An 11012-nucleotide genomic window follows, 5' to 3' on the forward strand; every position below is an offset into this window, starting at 1 on the left:
AGAGCATGTGTTGGGAAAGGAAGCCACGCCAAACATGTTGAGGAAATGGTTAAAGCTTAGTGAGGTGGGAAGGGGGTGTGTGTGACTCACAGCTGAACACACCATCCTGGATCAGCCAATGGCAGCGCAGTGTGCCTGTGCCTGCAGTCTAGCCTGTTTCATATATCTTTGCTAATCGCCAGAGCCGCCTCAGGGAGGAGGTTGCTAAGAGTCAAACAGGACTGGCAATCCAGTTGCTCCCAGGGTGGGGTGGATGGATCCTGGGGAAGGGGGAAAAGCTAAGTTAGCATTCTGGCCTTTAAATGTGCAGTTGCCCTGCCAGGCTTTCAGATCCCCAAAGGGTCATCTTATAGGCAGCCCCAAAAGGCTTTTTTTTTTTGTTGTCAAAGTCTGGAATACCCCACCCCCATGTCCACACACACCATCTCCATTTACCTCAGTGGGCCTGATCAGCAGACTGTAGTGTTTGTATGTGTAAGGGCTTGATGAAAGCCCAGATTGCCCAAACATCAGAGGAACATTATTAGGAACTTCAGGGCGTCTGATATTTCCTCTGTTTCCTCCACACGTCACCAGGGACTTCCCCCATCACAGGAAATGACAAATTGTCGAAAAAATGTCCAGATGGCTAATTAATAACCTTTCTGCCTCTCTCCACCACCTTTTCCTTCTGACCTCTGTGCAAGGTGCCAAAAGTTAAAGTCGGCCACCCAGCTGCATGCAGGAAGAGAAACTATAATTCTCCTGTTCAAGCCTTACTGAAATGGGCAGGAGCTGCGCAGCAAGCAGTGTGTGTGTAGTGGAGTGGCTAGACTAGGCCTGAAGGGGGGGCACTTCTGAGTGACCTTGGGTTTATCACATTCTCAACCTAGCCTACTTGCAGGGTTGGTTATGAGTAAAATATAGCCATATAGACCATCTTCAGCTCCTTGAAGGAAAGGGTGGCCTAAAAAGGAAGCAGAAACAAATGGCCTTGCCTCCTTGCTGCCTAGAGAATTATTTAATGGATGGGTGTGATGCACACATAACCCGGCACTCTTGTGACTTTTTTGCTGCTCTAAACTGAAACGGAGGGACCCAACCAGTTTTTCTGGATGGAGCTATGATGGACTGCACTTTTTAAAAAGCTTAGAAGTGCTGTGAAGGGTTAATGCTTCACAGACACAGAGAGCCGTGAGTGATAGGCTGCTCCAACCAATCTGATTGGTTGGCATCAGCTAAGCAGAGAAAGATGTGAGAGTCAGATTTCTGCCTTGACGGAGTTTCCTTCATTTTCTATCAGCTTCCCTCTCCTGCTGTGCCATTTTAGCTAATTCTTTTTCTCTTTCAGCTTCTACACTGGCTTTTTCTTGATCTGCCTGAATTTTGGCTAAGTGTATTTGTTGTTCTGCTTCAATATTGGCTTTCTCTTTTAGGCCTGAAGTCTGGCTTTTTCTTCGATTTTTGCAAGTTCAGTTTTCATCCTCTTAATTTCTACCTCCTGACTAGGATTCTCTTCAGCGGATGTTTCCTCTCCCTCACCTCCATGTGCCTCTCTAGGTCTATGTGGTGGTGCCATTTCTGACATGAGAGTTTTTGGGGTGCCTGCTATTCCTTGTCTAACATGAGGCACAGGTTTTTGTTATCATCTGTTGCTGCCATTTATTGTTTTGTTTTTTATTGTTAGATGGTTTTTTGTTGTAAGCTGCCCTGAGCCCACTTGTGGGGTAGGGTGGGATGATGATGATTCTTCTTCTTCTGTGGTCATTCCTCTCAGGGCGGCTTACAGAAGTTGGTACGATGTACCTAATCAACATAAAACGTTTAAAACATTTCAAAACAGCTTAAAACATTCATAACATTTAAACATTTAAAGTGCTCCCAGTGTTAATAATTCCTTAAATTAGATGGCATGCTCTAAGATATATCATTCGAGTTCTCAATCCAGCGGTCTTCCGGTCTTACAAGTAGATATAGACCTAACTCCGCATTAGGGCCAGTCCTGTACTACAGATGTTCTAGCAGTATAGTTGGTGGACATGGTGGCGGCTCCTGATTGAAAGCCTGGTGGAAGAGCTCCATCTTGCAGGCCCTGCAGAACTGCAAAAGGTCCTGCAGGGCCCTGATCTCTTCCGGGAGCTCATTCCACCAGTAAGGAGCCACCACCGAAAAGGCCCTGGCCCTGGTGGCAGCAAGCCTGGCATCTTTGTGGCCTGGGATAATTAACCGATGTTGTGAGTGACCCCAACTGTAGTGCTCTCTGGGGTATATATGGGGAAAGGCAGCTTACTGCTAGCTTAGCCCAGAAACCTGAGGGAAGAGTCAAGGTTGCCCTTTAACTTCAACCACTGAAAATGGCACTTGAGACATTTCGAAATTCAAAATTAACTAAATATTTTCTTCAACATAGATTGGAAAGGTCAGGTGAAATCAGGGGGTGACTGATGTAACTCAATATAGATAACTCTGAGGTAAAACCAATACACGCACAGACTTTAGTTCTTATGTTTCAACCTACTGAGTGTCTGAAGCTATTCACAGTGACTTAAACCTTTGTTGAGAGAGTCTTTTGTTCCACTGTTTCCCCAAACACTCTAGTATACTCTCTTTAAGTATTCTTGTTTAGTTTCTAGAAGGCTGGTGTACTCTTTCCAGTACCCAAACACCAGGACTCATCTTGAGTTTTTAATTGACTTTTAAAGTCTCTAAAGGCAGTTTCTAACCATACCAGAGCAGGGATCTCTTTACTCTTCAGAGCTAACTCTCTTTTTGACTGGATAAGGAAATTCTCCTCTCACTAGATCTGTCCCCTTTCTTTGGCCCAAATGGGAGTCTTTGCCTACTTCCCAAACTTCCTTGCCAACTTTCCCCTAGTTCTCCCTCTGTGTTCAACAGCTCTCAGCTAAGGCTGAAATCAGACTGTTAGTACTAACTCAACTCAGTCAAGGCACCCAACATCACTTGCTTCTTGTATTAGGTCTTGCTTTTAAAGAAGAGTGGCATGATGTGGATTGTTCACTTTGCTCAGTGGAAGTATACACCATCACAATTCTTCCATTAAAATGTAAATGAGTGAAGTGTTGGTGTGTGCCAACATACATAAGGGGCGCTTACTTCATTGTACAAAGGGCCCCAAATCAGAATGGCCCCTCCCCTCCTCAGGCTCCACCCCTAAATCTCCAGGAATTTCCCAGTCTGGAGTTAGCAATGGGGGGCTAGCTGGTCCCAGGAATTTCCCAGTCTGGAGTTAGCAATGAGGGGCTAGCTTTGAGGCAAATTCCCTCTTCCCCTGAGTGCAAATGCATGTATGATGGCTTCTAGGACTGAAATGGTGTAGAGGGAACGAGCTCATTTCACTTGCAGTGGCTGGGGAGAACGTTGAGATCAGGGGAGCTATGAGACCAAAATAAGCTTGCTTCAGGTCCTCTGTGCGATTGTGGGGCCTACGTAATTGTTGCTGCAGCCCTTCTGTTCAAGCCAGGCGAGGATGCCCTGCTTGAAAGTCCTGGATACAGATCACCCTGAGCTTCCTGTGCCAGGTGCTTCCTGTGACTTTGTACGTCCACCATCTGCATAACATACAGGACATCTGGGGGACTGGTCTACAGACACTGATTCACAAGAATGCACTGCAATAGACCAACTTAGCTGCCTTTGGTCTAACAGAGGTGGAATGAATGCAGTGTTTGCCAAAGTCTGTGCCAGCGAAAGAGCGGACCAGGAGCATGTCTGTTTCTTCTAGAGGCCGGCCAGAAGAACTCAAATACACAGAAATAGAGTAATGCCTCTTTCCCCCCCTCCCCCTTGGCAACTGGCATGCAGGAATGAACCTCTGCTGATCATGGTTGTGGGCGGTAACTCTTCTTCTCCAGAAGTGACCACATAAATGACTATTCCAGACCCACAGAGAACCAGTTCAAATAAACTCCCCCCTCCATGTTCTGTAATGGTGCTTCAGTTCCTCATTTCACTTTTCTTGTTTCACTCCCACAGCAGGCGAACTTTCCTTGCCTCCTTTATTCTCAGGGCGGTTTGCCAGTGCCGCCTTTATTGCTCCAGACAGGTTTTAAAGCTTGAAGGCCTGCTTCCCGCTGCCTCGTCTGAAGGGGATTTGGTCTTTGGGATCAAAGCCCCACTCCATAACAAACTTACTCTTAAAAAAAATGCTCTCTGGACCTCTGCCTGTTCCCCATCTTGGACAGGCATGGGATTAGAAATCTGTAGGGCTGGCAATGGAATCTGAAGATCACTGGATCCTTTTGGTTTCAGCTGCTTTGTGTTCTTAGCGTCGGGCTTGAAGGCAGACTGACTGTTGTTCAGAGGTGGGAGGAGAAAGAAGAATGCTATTATTGTTGTAGAAAGAAGAATGCTATTGTTGTTGTTGCTAAAACAAAGTTTGAGTCCCTTTGGCAGAGACTGAACAAGAGAGAGATCTTGGATTTGCAGTAGATAACTCACTGAATGTCGAGACAGTGTGTGACTGCAATAAAAAAGGCCAATGCTATGCTGGGGATTATTAGGAAGGGTATTGTAAACAGACCAGCCAATATCAATAATGCCCCTATATAAATCAAAGGTGCGACCTCATTTGGAATACTGTGTGCAGTTCTGGTCACCACACCTTAAAAAGGATATTATAGCTTTGGAAAAAGTACAGAAAAGGGCAACTCGAATGATAAAAGGGTTGGAACACTTTCCCTATGAGGAAAGGTTAAAGCGCTTAGGGCTCTTTAGCTTGCAGAAACGAAGACTGAGGGGTGACATGATTGAGGTTTATAAGATTATACATGGGATAGAGCAGGTAGAGAAAGAGGTACTTTTCTCCCTTTCTCACGATACAAGAACTCGTGGGCACTCAGTGAAATTGCTGAGCGGTCGGGTTAGAATGGATAAAAGGAAGTACTTCACCCTAAGAGTGATTAACATATGGAATTCACTGCCACAGGAAGTGGTGGAAGTGACAAGCATGGACAGCTTCAAAAGGGAATTAGATAAGCATATGGAGCTTATATGGAGCTGATCCAACATTGGCGTCTCTTATGTTCTTATGAGTCCTTTAAGAACAATAAAGTTCATTCTGGGTACAAGCTTTCGTGTGCCTGCACACTTCATCAGATGTGTGCATGCACATGAAAACTTGTACCTAGAATTAAACTTTGTTGGTCTTAATGGTGCCACTGGACTCAAACTTTGTTCTGTTGCTTTAGACCAACATGGCTATTCACCTGAATCTATTATTGTTGCTGTTATCTCCACATTTCAAGTACACGTTTACCCAGGTGCTTTTGAGTTGGAATATGTTATTGGAAAACATTCGGTGCTTATCATTTATACATAATTTCTTTTGTATTGTAAATCACCTCAAGAGCCTGCTTTGCCTGAGGGTGCAGGATACAAACAATAATAGTCTGTGGGGAAATCTTTTCTTACCACAACCTTGCAATGTAGGCCAGTGTTATGTCGTTTGAGAGCCAGTATAGTATAGTGGCTGGAGTGTTGGACTAGGATCTGGGCAAGCCACCTATGGAACCCCCGCTCTGACATGAAAACTGGCTGGGTGACCTTGGGCTAGTCACACACTTTCAGTCTCTCCTGCCTCACCGGGTGGTTGTGAGGAGAAAATGGAATGTGAGGCAAATGGTGTAAGCGGCTTTGTGTCCTCATTTAGGAGAAAAGCAGTTATAAATATGTAAATTACATTAAATGGAATGTGAGGCAAATGGTGTAAGCAGCTTTGTGTCCTCATTTGGGAGAAAAGCAGTTATAAATATGTAAATAAGTACAATATCCCCCTTATGTTTTCAGATTGGGTATTGAGTGGTGTGCCTTAGGTCTCACAGTAAGCTTATGGTTGAAGTTAGACTCAGTCCAGGGACTTCACATGACATACATCTTACCTGAAGAGACAGAATGAAAGGGACCAGAGATCCATAATTTAGTGGTTACGAGAAGCAACTGGTTGTGTATTTATTGTGAGAGTTGCCAAATCTCTAACCTGTGGTATCTGAGGCTACCTACCTAGCTGCGGTGGCTCAAGTGGTTAAGACGCTGAACTGCAGGCTGTGGAAGGTCGCTAGTACAGCAGTTCGAGACCCGGGTGCCGCATGACGGAGTCAGCTCCCGTCTCTGGTTCCAGCTCCTGCCAACCTAGCAGTTCGAAAGCAAGAAATTGCAAGTAGATAAATAGGTACCACTTCGGTGGAGCGTTCCGTGTGCCTTGGTGTTTAGTCATGCCGGACACATGACCACGGAAACGTCTTCGCACAGCGCTGACTCTTCGGCTTGGAAACGGAGATGAGCACTGCAACCCTAGAGTCAGATTCGACTGGCTTTCGAGCAAGGGAACCTTTACCTTTACCTTTTTACCTAGCATTATCAGAATGTTTCAGTGCAGTAGCTGGGTGTGTATATCCTTCTAAGCAGAGATTATCAATGGTAGAATGAAGTCAAGAGGATAAAAATGTTTGCACACAATGCCCATGGATGGGAAGAGAAGGCCAGTTTCCCTTGCATATTTTAAACTGTCCTAAAAAGGCCAAACTGTGTGACACACTATTTGGATGCCCAGAGGAAGAAAGCGGTGTGTGTGTTAAATCTTGTTTTAATATCATTTAGGATTATGTTTTCCACTCCTTTTGCTGTGATCTCCTACTTCTTAATATGGTTTGTGCCGGACATCTCTCGGGGGCAGATGATGTGGTACCTTTTCTTCTATTGCATTTTCCAGACCCTTGTAACGGTGAGTTTGCCTGCCTTTGGTGCCACAACCAGCTCTTCATTGCTGAGCCTTTTCTCTCTCCTTCTTTCCCTTGTATTGCTCTGCACCTCACTTTGTATGTGGGTTTTTTAATATCTATAGAGTCTGGGTTCCTGACAGGGCCAGCCCCAGCTTATTTTGCACCCTAGGTGAGGATCCCTTCTGGCGCCCCCCCATGGCTCGGACCCGTTAATTGGATCTGTACCCCGGACCTCCCGTTCCCCTGGCACCCATGCTCTTAACACTCACTTTTGCTTTTGTAACTTTGCCTGCTTTGCACATCTGGCTTCCACCAAGGAAGACTGCAAAGAAAGGCACTCGTCGCAAACAATCTCTGCTTCTCACTTGCCTTGACAGTTCCTTGCTGGGGTTGCCATAAGTCAGTTGCAACTTGAGTGTCCTTGTGTAATAGTCCCCCTACTTAGATTCTTCTTTGACTCAGCTGAGTGTCCCTTCTATGCCCAGAGGGCTAAGTTCTTTGGTGGAATTGGTGTTTGTATCATCAGAAAGATCATAACATGTTTAAAACTCAGTAGTGTTTGCAGCTGAACCAGGACAGCGGGAGGAGGGGGGTGCGTCAGTTTGGTGCCCCTAAGGGCCGGCGCTCTCTAGGCGAGTGCCTAGTTCGCCTAGTGAGTGAGCCAGCCCTGAGCTCACCGTGAGGCCTAATACAGTTTTTGGAGTATGCCCGCTAACTTCTTTACTCTGTGTTCGGATTCCCTTAAATGAGAAGCTTCGAGAGGGTGGAAGGCTGCTGGCTTCTACCTTTTGCTTCCGTGGTTGAAAGCAGTGTTCCCTCTAAGTTGAGTTAGTGTGAGCTAGCTCTCAGGTTTTTAGCGCTTCCATGATCTGATGAGAGTGGGCTAGCTTGTACCTTAAAAAACAACAACAAAGACTTCTAGACCTCATGGTGTTGCGGGAAACTTGCAGTCTCTGGGAACAGCCCCGTCTGCAGCAGAACGGACATGGAGTGGTGCCATTTGGCACTCTGATATATGCAAAATATGTGCCATGGCATTTCATAGCTGGGGGAGTGTGCATGCATGCTTGCCTTGGGGAAAGATTCTGGCAGATCTAGTCAATCGCTGGGTCTCGATCGATGTTCCCTCTAAGCTGTGAAGTCTTGTGAGCAAAAATTCTACTTTGTGAGCTACTGGCATTAAAGTTGTGAGCAAACAATTTGGCTACTGCATAAATTAGTTTGCTCTGGAACCCTCCTTCTGGAGCTGAGACAAAGATGTGTGAGCCGGAGGCTAAAAAACGGTGAGCTAGCTCACTCTGACTCAGCTTAGAGGGAGCACTGGTCTCGATTCTGCAAGCTGGGTGTTACCTGATTTGAAGTGTTTTTGGTCCATCCGGTTGATCTCTCAGTCTTGAGAAATTTGGCATGCATTCCGTCAGCCTTGTTCAGCTTTCTCCAAAAATACCAGCTGCTTGCACATGCCTGTCATGTGCGTAATGCCCCCTAATGACAGGTTGAATGGTTTGTGCATGACTTAATTCTTCCCTCTCTCCTTTCCAGTGCTTCCACGTGCCGTACTCAGCCCTCACCATGTTCATTAGCAGCGAGCAAAGTGAGCGTGACTCCGCCACTGCCTATCGTAAGAGCTTCTTCTTCTCTCCTCCCCCCCGGTGCAAAATAGTTGTCAAAATGCTTCTGTTTTTCAATTTCTCCCTTCCCTCTTGACCCAGTCAGTCGGAAACAAATGTGATCTAGCTGAGTAAACTTATGGGAGGACTGTATGACATTTGTTTGCCTATTCCCTTTTTGGGTACATGTGCTGGCTTGAGTGTAAGGCGTGTTTCTCTGGTTGCTATGACTGGAGGTCTGAAAGCTTGCTGAGGGCTGTGTTCGTGACGGAACACACCTGAGCACAAGGAACTGGCTTGCAAACAGAAAGCTTGTAACAGGCTGTCCAACATTTTACTTCTGGTTCAAGGCAGGAAAGCCACACCTTTGCAAGGCCTGCTTGGTAATGTGTGTGTCTAGTGATCCTGGAAGCCCTTGGGCTTTAGACCCTGAAAGGCAAGAGGCATTTTGGATCTTGCTGGATCCATAATATACGCATTTTGCAACCCAAATTTGCCTGCTATGTGAAGAATAATTTTGAAACCCATGCAGGCATTTTTCTCGAGTGCTCCAGTTTCTTAAACTCCAGGGAGTTCATATGCCTTTAAGCTACTTGGCATGGAATCTATGCCGTTGGTTCTCCTAGTGGGTCTCCTCACAAGTTGCCTGCTGTGAGGAAGGGAAGGCGATCGTAAGCCACGTTGAGACTTCTTAGGGTAGAGAAAAATGGGATATAAAAACCAACTCTTCTATTTGCATTGACTGGAGGTGCTTAATTAGCTGCTGGCATTCTGTATGACTGTAGGTGGTGTGGGTGAGCTTTTACATGTAGAAGCACTTACCACTCCACACGTAATATGTGAATATATTCAGAAGAGGGCTCAACTCAGCTTTTCTCTCAGACATGTTAACTTGCTGTACTTGAGGATGGCCATATTTGTACAAACTCCCTGCATATATGGTAAACAGTAGATTGGGTCTAGCCAGATCTCTGGTACCTGGTTTAGTACAACTAGGGGGGTGATGTTTTCATATGGGAAAGTATTCAGATAATAACTCCCTTTCCCCCCCCCCAAACCTCCGCCCCATGCAGTTGTACAGACTTGGAATTTAGTGTAATGCGCAGAATGACTCCCTATTGCGGGGAGTTCAGACCGAGGCCAGCCAGAACTAGGGTTGCCAACTCCGCACTGAGAAATTCCTGGAGATCTGGGAATAGACCCTGGGAAGGGTGGGTGTTTGGGGAGGGGAGGGACCTCAGTGGGATATAATGCCATAGAGTCCACCTCCCTCAAAGCGGCCATTTTCTCCAGAGGAATTGATCTCTGTCACCTGGAAATCAGTTGATCTTCAGGCCCCACCTGCAGGGTTGAAACCCTAGGCCAGGGGTGGCCAAACTCGCTTCATGTAACAGCCACATAGATGCTCAAAAGCCACAAGGTGACTTTGGAGGAAGAGGCGGGTTTGGGGGAGTGGCCTGAAAGTGACATCACAAGAAGGGGTTGGGTTTGGGTGCGGGATGTGACATCATCATCAGAAGTGGAGCTTAGGAAGTGCCATCACCTGACCTTTTACCTGGAAGTGCCATCACAGGACATGACATCACAAAGTACTATAGAGTTGCCTGTCAGAGTCCCACCTGCCGTTTCAGTCATGAGGATAACGTGATGTGAGAAAGAAACAAGGGACACCCCCTCAACTTAAGGAAGAGGGGGAGAGTCTGCTGAGCCCCAGAGCAGAAACCAGAGTGCCCTCTTTATCCACGTCCCTTTCCTGATCCAGGTTGAGGGGAGAGCAAGAGGCATAACTGTCATGCGCCTGGGGAACTCCTGCCTTTCCCCAAGTTCAGATGGGCTGCCTGCCAGAGAGGAGGGGAGCCCCTCGAGAAGATGAAATCTTGGCTCAGACACATTCGTCAGGTGCACTTTCCCAGGCATAGCTGCCCTTGAATACATGAAGCTGCCTCCGACTGAGTCAGGTGATTGGTCCATCAAACTCACTATTTTTCATTCAGACTGGCAGCGGATCTCAGGCAGAGGTCTTTCCCATCTCCTTTTAACAGTTAACAGTGACAGAGAGAGACAGAGATGGGGGGGAGAGAGAGAGGCGGGGAGAGAGAGAAAGAGACAGAGAGGGGAGGACAGAGAGGGGAAGAGAGTTACAGAGATGGGGGCAGAGACAGACCGGGAGGGGGAAAGAGAAACAGAGGGGGGGAAGAGAGAGAAAGACAGTGAGAGAGACAGGGGGGAAAGAGAGAGAAAGTGACCGAGAGACAGAGCAGGGGAGAGAGAGAAAGAGATACAGGGAGAAGGAGGGTGCCCATGTCCTTCCCACCCCAGCTTGCACACACACATACATACACTCACCCTCCTGCCTCCCCTGACAGCGCTGTCCGCATCAGACCCATAAGGGCTGCTGGGCCATGTTGCCACAGGGGGAAGGAGGGCGCCCATGCCCCCCACCCCACCCCAGTTTACGCACTCACGCACTCACACACTCCTGCTTCCCCCAAAACGCTTGGACACACACACCCCGCACAAAACAACCCCCTGCCACCCTCCCTGGAGTGGCTCAGTCACCCACAGCCTCTCCAAGCCGAGCAGCCGGCTTGGGGAGGCCACAGGCAACCTGAACGCACTCGGACACCCCCCCACACACACACAAAACAAACCCACCCAACCAACACCCAGCCCAGAGTGGACTCTC

The 11012-nt window shown here is 47.2% G+C and overlaps 1 protein-coding gene across 1 annotated transcript in view; it reads left to right on the top strand.

Moving 5' to 3' along the window:
* The window catches only part of MFSD2A (major facilitator superfamily domain containing 2A), a 50855-nt gene that overhangs the window by 14034 nt on the left and 25809 nt on the right, over positions 1-11012 (top strand). The window contains exons 4-5 of the mRNA XM_015413688.1: positions 6595-6718; positions 8259-8337. Coding sequence (XP_015269174.1) covers positions 6595-6718; positions 8259-8337 — 203 coding nt within the window. The remainder of the gene's footprint in view (positions 1-6594; positions 6719-8258; positions 8338-11012) is intronic.

Source organism: Gekko japonicus, unplaced genomic scaffold (assembly GCF_001447785.1).
Source record: "Gekko japonicus isolate JY-2015 unplaced genomic scaffold, Gekko_japonicus_V1.1 scaffold547, whole genome shotgun sequence".
NCBI classification, from domain to species: Eukaryota; Metazoa; Chordata; class Lepidosauria; order Squamata; family Gekkonidae; genus Gekko; species Gekko japonicus.